The 13,210-nt window shown below is 42.6% G+C and overlaps 2 protein-coding genes across 7 annotated transcripts in view; both read right to left on the bottom strand.

Moving 5' to 3' along the window:
• DDX11 (DEAD/H-box helicase 11) overlaps window positions 1-4,818 on the bottom strand; it is a 34,187-nt gene extending 29,369 nt beyond the window's left edge. Inside the window, exons 1-2 of the mRNA XM_081060879.1 lie at window positions 4,665-4,818; window positions 527-674 (exon numbers count right to left, since the gene is read on the bottom strand). Of these exons, the coding sequence (XP_080917005.1) occupies window positions 527-670 (144 nt within the window). The 5' untranslated portion in view covers window positions 671-674; window positions 4,665-4,818. The remainder of the gene's footprint in view (window positions 1-526; window positions 675-4,664) is intronic.
• A 3,658-nt stretch (window positions 4,819-8,476) lies between these two features.
• Window positions 8,477-13,210, bottom strand: part of LOC308502635 (maestro heat-like repeat-containing protein family member 1) — a 77,503-nt gene continuing 72,769 nt past the window's right edge. For all 6 annotated transcript variants that reach the window (XM_081060644.1, XM_081060649.1, XM_081060646.1 and 3 more), the window contains one exon: window positions 8,477-10,675. In XM_081060644.1, the coding sequence (XP_080916770.1) occupies window positions 10,254-10,675 (422 nt within the window). In that variant the 3' untranslated portion in view covers window positions 8,477-10,253. The remainder of the gene's footprint in view (window positions 10,676-13,210) is intronic.

Genomic DNA, 13,210 nt, shown 5'->3' with positions numbered 1-13,210 from the left:
ATACATTTCACTACCACATAGTACTTGCCATAAAATAAAGTGCAAGAGAGAAGTGGGGACCAATCACCAGAGCCCCAATAATCCCCATGGCCAACTTCTAATAAAGCCCTCATTCCAGGCCTGGAAGAAAAAACGTAAGGAGCCCTTCACTGGATCCCTCCAGCACTCAGTAACCTAGTTCCTGGAGACTAAACCAGTATGTTTAACTGGGAATAAGAAACTCTCTGCTGCTCAACAAAAAGCAGTTGTGTGCCCAGAAAAATCTGGAACGTCTCAGTGCTATGCTTCCACTGCCACTGCAAGTCTCATGTGCCTTTAGCCTAACTTTTCTCAGACCTTGGGACTATGTTTAACAATTTAACGGAGGGAAGTGGGCACTACTCAGAAAGATAAACTGAAAACTACTCTGGCCAACTTCCAACCACGAAAATCTCTGCACAGGCCACCAAGCTTGCCAGGCTGCCTCTGGCTGGGTGCAGACAGGGTCTCCCCAGAGCTCACTTAGGCCCCGACTATTCATACTTACAGTGCCAGTCGGACTCTCAAATATCCCAATCTTGCCAGCCTCTAACACCTGGTATAGCTCTGCCATGAAGTCTTTCTGGATGGAATAGGGCGTGAAGGGAAAAGGGAAATGGATGCCACCAACGTCCTGGGTGTCATTAGCCATCGTCCTAGGAGAAGGGAAAAAAAGGTAGTTCTCTTAGTTCTCTGATGAGCCAGAAAACTGGCTTGAAATCTGCAACAGTTGCTAAGAGCAGGCTCAATACTAGTTACGGAATTTCTCCTTAGGTTGTACTTTTTTCTTCCTGCAAGCAGAGCGTGTTCTCTCGACCACGTGTATATCCCCATGAAGCCACACCAAATCATGCAATCCGTCTAGGAGCATTTATCAGAAACGGCTATAGCAGCATGTAGCCGAGGAAAGCCCCTAACAGCAAGCCCCTGCCATTTCACCTGGGATGCCTTTGCTGCTTGAATACCCTTCTAATGCCTCTATGAAAGGCTTGGAGATTTCCTCTGGCAGGCCTGTGCCCCTGGGATCAAGGATGTTGCCTGTAATTACTTTTGCAGCATTCTTCTCTCCCATCTCCACATGCAGCACTCACATGACAGAACTGCTTCACTCTTCCATGCTGGGAAGACGTGTAAGTAAAACCATGACACACAGGCAGAGAGTAACAAGTACCTTTATTTTCACACGGCGCAGGTTTTACATACCCCTTCTTCCTTTACTATTTGGAGGACTGCCTCTCCCAGCCTGGTACCCACACTCTCTCTTTGGAAGTCACTGCTCCAAGCTATTAAGCAGGCCCATCTTTTATAAGTACAAATATTAATAAATCTAAAACCACTTACATCTCTGCTACATATCTGGCCTCAACAAGACCAGTAACAGTGTCGATTCATTTATGAGGGGAAAGGCAGTTGCCAGATGTTCTTCCCGCTACAGTTCAGGGGCAGTTCAAATGACTAGAGGTGGAAAGATAACTGTAAGGAGGGTGACTTATAAAACACGAGGTCCATTCAACACTGAGAGGGAGGCACGTGATCAAACAACCAACCATTAAAACACCAGGGGAAGAAGACAAGCATCTAACAAACTGAGCACCTACTATGTGTTAAGCACTCTGTAGGCCCTTGGACTTTTACTCCCTCATTTAATCTAAATAACACTGTAAGGATACAGTTGCTGGATACTGATGCTTACAGAAATGAAATAATTGTTCAAAGTCTCAACAAATTACCGGAAAACCAGGGATCCAAACCCATCTCCATATGGCTGTGTTTTAGTTAAATTTATCTGGCTGCAAGAGATACCTAACGTAAGTAAAAGGGAACGTTACTGAAGATACCTATTGAGAGATTAAGAATTGAGACAATCTGGGAAAAGCAAGATCAGAAGCCACTGACAGGGTGGGAGTTCTTGTAGACCAGACCTACAAAGTACTCCAGATTTCATGACAGCTCCAGGAATCTCACCAACAAGTAAATACCCATGGAGTTTCGTTCTCCAGCTCACTCACACGCTAGATGGACCAACTCCCTCTGGCTACTCACAGCTTCTGCTCATTCTGAACCTGTACACAGCCTGTACATGGCCTCTTCAGCCCCCTCTACCTTTTGGCTTCAGCTCCCACTGCCAAGTGAAAATTCTTTCGTGTTGCTTAGTTCTAAATCCCAAGAGAAAAACCTGATGGGCATCTCTTCTCATTGGTCAGCCTACAGACCATTTGGTGAAGCACCCAGCCTGATCTAATCAGATTGGGCCTCGCACCTGCTTCCCGCACTGCCTGGGAAAGGATTGGTCCTCAGCATTTAGGACTCAGCAACTCAGAGGAGCCTCTCTCTCTCTTTACTTGGCCATCTGATAGTGGTCAAATACCACTACCCACCTAAATAAATGCACAGGACACACGCACACCGCTCTAAGTCACTCTTTTATTTCATTACTCTATACTTAATTTCTTCATAGCTTATAGCATTACCTCAACCTATTTTATTTACTGTCCTCCCCCACTAGAATATAAACTGCATAAAAAAAGGAACCCTGTCTGCCTTGTTCTTCCTGCCCATAGCACTCAGAAAACCAGGTGTCTTGGCAACTAGCAGGCATTCAATAAAAATTTGATGAATGAATGAATGAATGGCCAGCTTGACTTGGGGGCTGTAAGTAGAGGTTTCTGTTGTTCAGAGGTGTGGATATTGGCAGTCCCGTGACTGAAATACCTAGTCCAAGGGCCAGTTCTTAGTTTCAAACTGTTTTCCTATAACCTCACAACAACCCTGTGTGGTATTTCATTAGATGTTTTATAGATGAAGAAACTGACACTCAGAAAGGTTAATGTGACTTTCCCAGCCACTCAGCAAGTGCTTGAATCCAAGGTGTGAATACACACCTGCCAGACCTTCAAACCCCTGGGCTTTTTATTTCCTCACTCTTCCTCCCACTAGGGTGACTAGGGTGCAAAGAGACGTAGTTACCAAACTTTAGAATGACCACAAGAAACAATACAGCACTAAAATAATTATTCTTTCACTACCTGTGGGTGGAAATTATGGATCTCATTCTTCTAGAAGCAGTACAAGCTAAGCCAAAAGTTAAAGAAGGGTTTAGATAAATCCATCAACAATGGATACACTAAGTGCTATTAAGGCTATTTGGTGTAGCCTTTTCTGACCTGTTCAGGTTGGTTGTGAGGACAACCATGAGCTCCCACACAATTCTCCCCAGAACTCCCCACCAGTGCTCGGGCACACACCAGTACAGCAAACCCTATGCTCATTAAATAAGATAATATAAATGAAAGCAACTCAGGTACACATTAGTTCTGAAAGTGTTCATTTTCTTCCATCTTCAATTATCATTTGTTCCTGGGGTATAAACTATTGTGACAGACTGAACTGTTTCTCCTCCACCCCCACATTCATGTGTTGAAGCTCTAACCCCCAGCATGACACTCTTTGGAGCTAGAGCTCTTAGAAAGTAAGTAAGATTAAATGAAGGCAGTCGTTAATATTAAATAAGTCATTACAGTGGGGTGCTATCCTTGTAAGGATTCGTGGCTTTCTAGGAGGAAGAGAGAAAACTCTCTCTTTACCAGCCAGGTGAGGACACGGTAGGAAGGGGGCCTTCTGCAAGCCAGGAAGAGGATCCTCACCAGGATGGCACCTTTATCTTGGACTTCCAGCCCCTAGAACTGTGAGAAAAAGAATTCTGTTCTTTAAGCCACTCTGTGTATGGCAGTGAAGGCGGCCGGAGCAGACAGAAACAACTATGTTCCAGGTACGGTCCTGCTGTTACGCTCCTGAAATGCTTTCACTTCACACAGCTGGGAGACAACAGCCCCCAAAGCAGAAACGTTTTCTGCACCTGCTGTTAATCCAGAGCCGCAACGCTCCCCCCGCAGGGGCCCCGGCCCCCGCCCCGCCCCCCGCCCCGCCCCTCTCCCGGCCCCGCCCCCCCGGCCCCGCCCCGCCCCCGGCCCCGCCCCGCCCCCCGGCCCGGCCCCGCCCCGCCCCGCCCCGCCCCGCGCCTCTCCCGGCCCCGCCCCGCCCCGCCCCCGCCCCGCCCCGCCTCCCCCTGCCCTGGCCTTGCCTGCCTCCAGCTCCACTCTGAGCACGAGAAACGTGCTACTTATCGGTATTTATTCCCACGTTTCACGACACACCCTCCAACAATCTGATCAGTTCCATTCACCCCAATCCTCTTTACTGGACCCCACTCGACCTCGATTACCTAAAAGGCAGTGGGGCAGAGCCATTAACATTATGGGCTCTGGGGGTCAGATTGCCAAATTTGGGATCCCAGCTGAATCCTTAAGTTAACATCCCTAATTCTCAGTTTCCTCAAGTGTAAAAGAGAAACAGGTAAAAGCGCACACTCATACGGTTGCAGTGACCACTAATAAGATAATTTATGAAAAGCGCTTAGCATAGATGGGCTGCTGAAACCCGCGGCGCGCGTTAGCTGCCTATTACGTATTAGCCCAAGGCACGCCTCCATTCTACTGCAAGCCCCGCCCTCGCTGGGCTCCCCGTCCCCCTCGCATTGGTTTCTCGCCTGTCAATCACGGGTTAGCCCCACCCCTCCAGGTCCGGAAGGTTTCGCCCGCTCCCGACTCCCCACTCCCTCGCGCACAGCCCCCCGTTGGCGCTCATACCGGAGTCCACCCTTTCGGATTTCGTTCCTCCTCGTCCCCAGCCCCGTCAGCAGTCGGCACCGGGCTCACCCTCCTCGCCGGCAGGACCAATTCGCTTGAGGCCAGGCCAGTGAGGAGTCTCAAGGAATGCCGCTGAATTTGAAATCGCCGCTCTGCCCGCCACCAGCCCTAGGAGGAGCGTGCTGCGCTGCCACTCCCCGCGCTCCTGCGCGTGCTCGCGCGGTGACTTCATGGGGCACACGGTTTATTTTCGCGCCACTGCGCAGCTGCGCACAGGGGCGTGGTGTTCTCTTCGCGCCATTGCGCTCGCAGGGCGGGCTCAGGTCAGGCTCTCCCTTCTGGCTGTGAGAACGTGCGCACGGAGGACCCTCGGGGGATGTGGGCAGACTCAGAAGGCCTTCCTCTGCTCTTGGCGCGCGTCTTCCTCTGCCCACCTGCCAGGTGCAGGAGGTTAATATTCCGCCAGTTACCATCACATGTACTAGAAAGCGCTCAACAGTTGCATGACTTGATCAGATGGACCAATGTTTACCAAATAAGGGAAAGGCTGCAACCCAGCACAGAGAAGCCTGTAATCTGGTCACCTGCTCTTGTCAGGCCTTAATATATATATATATGAACCTGTTATATAACTTGTAAAATGGGTGGTACTTGCCCTGCCCAACTCAGCTGGGTTGTGTGGGATCTTGGACATTTTTTAAAAATTACAGTTGACATGCAATATTTTAGGGGTACAACATACCGAGTGACATTTGTACAACTTAAGAACTGATCACCCCGTAGGTGTAGTACCCATCTGACACCATGTGTAGTTATTGCAATATTACTGACTATTTCCCTGTGTTGTACTGTACGTCCCTGTGACTGTTTTATAACTGGCAGGTTGTCCTTACCCTGCCCAGGTTTCACCCATCCACAAACCTCCACCCTATCTGACAGCCATCAATGTCTTCTATGAGTTTGTTTCTGTTTCATTTGTTCATTTTGTTTTTTAGACTCCACATTTAAGTGAAATCATATGGTATTTGTCTTTCTCTGTCTCTTATTTCACTTAGCATAATACCCTCTAGGGCCATTCATGTTGTCGCAAATAGCAAGATTTAATTTTTATTTATGGCTGAGTATTATTCCATTGTACATATGTACCAATTCTTTATCCATTAGTCTATGGATGGACACTTATCTTGGCTTTCATATCTTGGCTATTGTAAATAATGTTGCAATGAACATAGAGCTGCATGTATCTTTTCCAATTAATGTTTTGGCTTTCTTTGGATAAATACCCAGGAGTGGAATTGCTAGGTCACATGGTAGTTCATTTAATTTTTTTGAGGAACCTCCAAACTGTCTTCCATAGTGGCTGCACCAATTTACAGTCTCACCAAGAGTGCATGATTCCCTTCTCTTCACATCCTCCTCAACACTTACTTGTTGATCTGTTGATGGTAGCCATTCTGACAGGTGTGCTGTAATAGCTCATTGTTCGTTTAAATTTTCATTTCCCTGATGATTAGTGGTGTTGAGCATCTCTGTATATGCGGATTGGCCATCTGTATGTCCTCTTTGGAGAAATGTCTATTCAGGTCCTCTGCTCATTTGTTAATCAGGTTATTTTTTTCTTTTGGTGTTAAGTTGTTATGAGTTCCTTATATATTTTTTATATTAACCCCTTATAAGTTGTATCATAGTGAACATACTCTCCCATTCTGTAGGTTGTCTTTTTATTTTGTTGATGGTTTCCTTTGCTGTGCAAAAACTCTTCAGTTTTATGTAGTCCCATTTGTTTATTTTTTTCTTTTGTTTCCCTTGCCTGAGGAGACATATGAAAAAAATATATTACTAAGAGTGATGTCAAAGAGTTTACTGCCTATGTTTTTTTCTAGAAGTTTTATGGTTTGGGGTCTTATATTTATGTCTTTAATCCATTTTGAATTTATTCTTGTATATAATGTAAGAAAGCGATCCCGTTTCATTCTTTTGCATGTGTCTGTTCAGTTTTCCCAGCGCCATTTATTGAATAGACTGTCTTCACCCCATTATATATTCTTGCCTCCTTTATTGTAGATTAATTGACCATATAGGTGTGGGTTTATTTCTGGGCTCTCTATTCAGTTACACTGATATTTGTGTCTGTTTTCATGCCAGTTTCATGCTGTTTTGATTACTACCTTGTAGTATAGTTTGATATCAGGCAGCATGATACTTCCAACTTTATTCTTCTTTCAGGATTGCTTTGGCTCTTCAGGGTATTTTGTGGTTCCATATAAATTTTAGAATTATTTGTTCTAGTTCTGTGAAAAATGCCATTAGTATTTTGGTAGGGATTACATTGAATCTGTAGATTGCTTTGGGTAGGATGGATATTTTGACGATGTTAATTCTTCCTATCCATGAGCATGGTATATCCTTCCATTTATTTGTACCTTCTTCAATTCTTTCTTCAATGTCTTATAGTTTTATGAATACAGGTCTTTCACCTCCTTGATTAAATTTATTTCTTGGTATTTTATTATTTTAGCTGCAATTGTAAATGGGATTATTTTCTTAATTTCTTTCTGATAGTTCATTATTGGTTTATAAAAATGCAACCAATTTCTGAACATTAATTTTGTATCCTGCTACTTTACTGAATTCATGTGTTAGTTTTAATACCGTGTTTCCCCAAAAAGAAGACCTAACCAGAAAATAAGCCCTAGCATGATTTTTCAGGGTGACATCCCCTGAACATAAGCCCTAATGCATCTTTTTGAGCAAAAATTAACATAAGACACGGTCTTATTTTCAGGGAATCATGGTAGGTTTATTGGTGCATTCATTAGGGTTCTCTCTACATAGTATCTCATCATCTCATCTGAAAATAATGACAGTTTTACTTCTTTCCAATTTGGATGCCTTTTATTTCATTTTCTTGTGTGATTGCTATAGCTAAGACTTCCAATACTATGTTGAATAAAAGTGCTGAAAGTAGATATCCTTGTCTGGTTCCTTATCTTTTTTAAAAAAAGAAGAAACTGCTTTTTTTGTTGTTTTTAAAGATTTTATTGGGGAAGGGGAACAGGACTTTATTGGGGAACATTGTGTACTTCCAGGATTTTTTCCAAGTCAAGTTGTTGTCCTTTCAGTCTTAGATGTGGAGGGTGCAGTTCAGCTCCAGGTCCAGTTGCTGTTATTAATTGCAGTGGGCGCAGCCCACCATCCCTTGTGGCAGTCAAACCAGCAACCTTGTGGATGAGAGGATGTGCTCCAACCAGCTGAGCCATCTGGGAGCTCAGCAGCAGCTCAGCTCAAGGTGCTGTGTTCAATCTTAGTTGCAGGGAGCGGAGCCTACCATCCCTTGTGGGAGTGGAGTAATCGAACAAGCAACCTTATGGTTGAGAGCCCACTGGCCCATGTGGGAATCAAACTGGCAGCCTTTGGCGTTAGGAGCATGGAGCTCCAACCACCTGAGCCACCAGGCTGGCCATTATTCCTTATCTTAAAGAGAAAGTTTTTAGTTTTTCATGGTTGAGTATGATGTTAGCTGTGGATTTGTTATACATGGCCTTTATTATGTTGAGATATATATCCTCACTTTGCTGTGAATTTTTATCATGAATGGATATTAAATTTTGTCAAATGTTTTTTATGCATCTATTGACATCATCATATGATTTTTATGCTTCATTTGTTTTTGTGGTATATCACATTAATTGATTTGCAAATATTGAACCCACCTGGTATCCAGGGAATAAATTCCACTTGATCATGATGTATGATCTTTTTAATTTATTGCTGAATTCTGTTTGCTAATATTTTGGTGAGGATTTTTGCATCATTGTTCATTAGGGATATTGGCCTATAATTTTCTTTTTTTGTAGTGTCGTTGTCTGGTTTTGGTATAAGGGTAATGCTGGCCTCATAAAATGAGTTTGGGAGCCTTCCCTTCTCTTAAATTTTTTGGAATAGTTTGAGAAAAATAAGTACTAATTCTTGTTTGAATATTTGATAAAATTTACCTGTGCAGCAGTCTGGTCCAAGGCTTTGTCTGTTGGGAATTTTTTGATTACTGATTCAATTTTGTTAGTAGTTATTGGTCTGTTCAAATTTTATGCTTCTTCTTGATTCAGCCTTGGAAGATTGTATGTTTCTAGGAATTTTACTATTTCTCCAACTTATCCATTTGTTGGCAGATTAGAGTTCATAGTATTTCCTTATAATCCTTTGTATTTCTGTGGTGTTCGTTGTCACTTCTTCTCTTTCATTTCTGATTTTATTCATTTGGGCTCTCTCTTTTTTTCTTGATGAGTTTGGCTAAAGACTTATCAATTTTGTTGATCGTTTCAAAGGACCAGCTTCTGATTTCATTGATCTTTTCTATTTTTTAGATTCTATTTCATTTATTACCACTTTGATCTTTATTGTTTCCTTCCTTCTATTCACTTTATGCTTTGTTTGTTCTTCTTTTTCTAGTTCCTCTGGGTGTAAAGTTAGATTGTTTGAGATTTCTCTTATTTCTTGAGGTAAGCTTGCATTGAATTTCCTATGACTATCCCTCTTAGAACTGCTTTTGCTGTGACCCATAGATTTTGGGTCATTTTGTTTTCATTTTCATTTGTCTCAAAGTCTCTTGATTTCCTCTTTGATTTCATTGTTACCTCATTCATTGTTTAGTAGCCTGTGATTAGTCTCCATGTGTTTTTCAGTTTTCTTCTTGTAATTTATTTCTAGTTTCATACTGTTGTGTTTGGAGAAGATGCTTGACATCATTTCAGTCTTTTCAAATTTATTGAGACTAGCTTTGTAACCTAACATGTGGTTTATTCAGGAAAATGTTCCATGTGCACTTGAAAAGAATGTATGTTCTGCTGCTTTTCAGGGAAATATAAAAAAAACAAAAACAAAAACAAATAAGTCCACCTGGTCTAATGTGTCATTTAAAGCCCCTGTGTCCTTGTTAATTTTCTGTCTGGATGATCTATCCATTGACATCAATGGGGTGTTACAGTCCTCTAATATTACTGTATTACTTTGGATATCTCCCTTTATGTTCATCAATATTTGCTTTATACATTTAGATGCTCCTACATTGGGTGCATACATATTTACAAGAGTTAAGTCCTCTTGTTGGATTGGTCTCTTTATCATCATGATTATGTCTCCTGTTACAGCCCTTGTTTTAAAGTCTATTTTGTCTAATATAAGTATCGCTATCCCAGCTTTTTGTATTTCCATTTGCATGAAGTAACTTTTCCCATTCCTTTACTTTCAGTCTGTGTGTATTTTTGCTTCCAGAGCTATTGCTTTCCAGAGCTATTGCTGTCACCCGGGTTTATCCCCAATCCCCCAAAACTAGGATGGAAGCCATCTTGTTTTAGGATGAAAAAGTAAGTTTTATTGACAAGTGTATATGCTAATATACACAAGTGTATATGCCAGCAATCCCTTGGGGAGATAAAGGACAAGAAACATACTGTATCTTCTAAGATCAAAACTGCCGCCTTGGGCTAATCCAAAGTAGCCCACCCAGTTGGACAATAGGTGTGAGAGACTACTGTGGAGTGAAGCACTGACATCTGGATAAACAATTGAAAAAGAAGTTCATCCACAGCTCTAAATGTTAATAGTGACTCTAGGAGCAACTGGGTTTTGGACAGGCTCGGTCTCTTCAGAGGGACTTTCAGACTTTCGTGCTTGTGACTGTATTGACTTTTCATGAAAGCTACCTATTTCTAGTGGAGTATTTTCCACCTTCTCTTCGTGCTGGTTGTTCAGTGAATGTAGAGTGCCTCGGAGCCAATTCCAGACTTTCTTTTTCTGATTGTCATCACCTCTTTCTCGTCTGACAATCTTAAACAGTCGCTTCTTTCTTTTTGGGGTTTTCATGCCAGAGACTTTGAAGAAATTAGTGCTCAGCTGGCTTATCCTGGAGGGACGGACAGGCCTGGTGTTAACAAGATTGTCAATATTTTTCAGGGTAGTATTGACCAAAGTCTGGATAGATTCCACTGGATCGTTCCTCACACTTCGAAGAGCTGAAACCAGAAAGGAGGTTAACTCAGATTCTCAATCTTTAATGACTGTCTACCCAAACCCCATTATTTTCCAACCCACATGTCAGGTTATAACATAACTTCATTTAGAATACTTTTTGTCTCTGTAAATTTAATATTGTTTTATTGTAGAAAATATTTAAATGCAAATTGTTTTTTTAAGGAAGAAAAATCACTCACCCCCAGAGACAACAATGTTAATATTTTCATACCTTTCCTTGTATTTTTAAATACCTAACAAAACAACATTTTTTAAACAAAAACAGGATTAAAAATAGGACCTTTTTCTTCCCATAAAATATTCCTCCATACAACATACTATCCAATCATAGGATTCTATCATAATTTCTTTGATGAACTCCCTATTGTAAATAATTAGATTGTTTTCAATTTTTCACTGTTATAAACAATAACCATTAATTCACTCAACAACTATTTATTGATATACTAACTATCATCAGGCACTGTGTTATGTGCTGGGGATACAGTGGTGAATAAGAAAGATTTCCCATAGTCAAGAACTTGACATTCTAGTGGAGGAAAGACCAAATAAACAAGTAAACATAAATTAAGTACATAAAAGGAAATTTAACAGGGTAATGAGAGTGAATAGCGGGGAAGGACTCCTTCAGATAGGCCATTCAGGGAATGCTTCTCTGCGAAGGGGACATTTGAGCTAAGAGCCAAAGAATGAGAGCCAGCCTGCCAGCCAGAACCGTGAAGAGGAGGCAGGGGTCCATTCAGAGCGCAGAAAATAGTCAGTGTAGCTGCCCCTTCTAGTAAAGAGGAAATGATGTAGGCTGAGGGCAGAGAGAAGTCAGAAGCAAGATCTTTCAGGGCCTTGTGGCCGAGGATAAGGGACCAGACTTTGATCTGAAGAGCAGTGGAAAGCCATTGAAGGGTTTTAAGCAAGAAGGTAACATGATCCAGTGCATATGTTTCAAAGAGAACCTGGCTACTGTGTGGAGAGTAGTGCAGAGAAGAGGAAGAGGGTGTGGGGGTCATTAAGTGGTCCAGTTAGGGAATGGGGGAGGGGCATAGCTTAGGTTTGGGTGAGAACAGAGGGGATGGAGACAGGAAATTACTTAAAGCAAAGGATAAAGAAGGAAGAACCTTTGCTCAACAAAACTAAACGGACCTCATGCTCATCAAAGACTACAGCTTTTTATTTATGTCATTTATATTTAGAACAGAAAAAAAGAGCTGGGCTTAAGCTATATAGAAAAAATACAATCCTTTGAAGAACCAGTCTTGACCACAAGTTTTGTTACTAGGTACTACCTATGGGCAGTGTAAGGAGAATCACTTTCCTTGGGAAAAAGACTAGGTGGCATGGGGGAGGCTAGGTGAATTCTCTGGTATACTGACGAATCTAGGATTTCCACTCTGGATATAATGTGCCTGAAATTCCCTAGCGGTGGTTGGGACTAGGGGTCCACTATACAGTTGAGACTTCAGTTGTAAAACTGAGAAGGCAGCAGAGGTACAGAAGGTCAGGATCAGAATTAAAGGCAGAGTTCCAACCCTCAGGGTCAGATGCTGCTACCTAGTCATTAATGAGCTAGAGGTAGCATGGCTATTCTCTGTGAAGCAACAAACCAGTGGATTTTTCCTGGACCATCGTTATAAGCATACTGCCGGCCTGCCACTCTCAATACCACCTCCACCCTAGCCCAGAAGACCGAGTCAATTCAGCACAAATGTTTTGTGGGACATCTATGTGCCAGCAAAGCTCGGTGCTTTCATGCTTTATATTCAATACTTAAAACAATGTTTAGCCCAGCATCCTCATGATGCAGATGAAGCAACTAAGGCTCAGAGACAAAGTAACTTGTGCAAGTTCACGTGGCTCATTATCAAGAGACCTAGTATTTGATACTGGTCTATTTGATGCTGGAGCTCATGGTTTTCGTTACACCACCGATCTGAAGAAAGAAAAGACCCTTAAAAGTCGTTTAACACTTTACTTCCTAAATAAAGAGCTGTGAATGAACTGTAAAGGAAATAGAGACTTGTCCATCTGCAGTTATCTGCTAAGCATCTCCTCTGAGGTGTGATCCCACCATTACCTCCAAAACAGCAGATCCAAAATATTGCCTCAAAGCAGGCACCCAGAAACTCTAATTGGGCTCAAACCAGAAGGCAAACCCCCTACCGACAGGTATTTGCAACATTAGAACAGCAACCACAGCAAACCTGTGGCATTCATGTCAGGACAACACTTAAATATAAAAGGGCTGAGACGCAGGAGCAGGAGCTGGAAAAGGAGGGACACTGTGGCATGTGAAATAGTGAAGAATATATCATTCAGAAATCATTTCCATTTGGTACTGAACGAATTGAAGCACCCATTACCTAACCACTTCCCAGCCCCGCAGAGGAGCTAAGAACAGTGTTTGATGGCACATCCCTACCACTCAAAGTCAGGCCTCAATCTTTACCATGGCCAAAGGCTGGCGCGATTCTGGCCCGCCACTGCCGTTCTCTGATCTCATCTCCTCCTATCCTTCCTTTTGC

The sequence above is a fragment of the Rhinolophus hipposideros genome (assembly GCF_964194185.1).
Source record: "Rhinolophus hipposideros genome assembly, chromosome: 9".
Taxonomy (NCBI): Eukaryota; Metazoa; Chordata; class Mammalia; order Chiroptera; family Rhinolophidae; genus Rhinolophus; species Rhinolophus hipposideros.
This window is presented reverse-complemented; position numbering and strand designations above follow the sequence as displayed.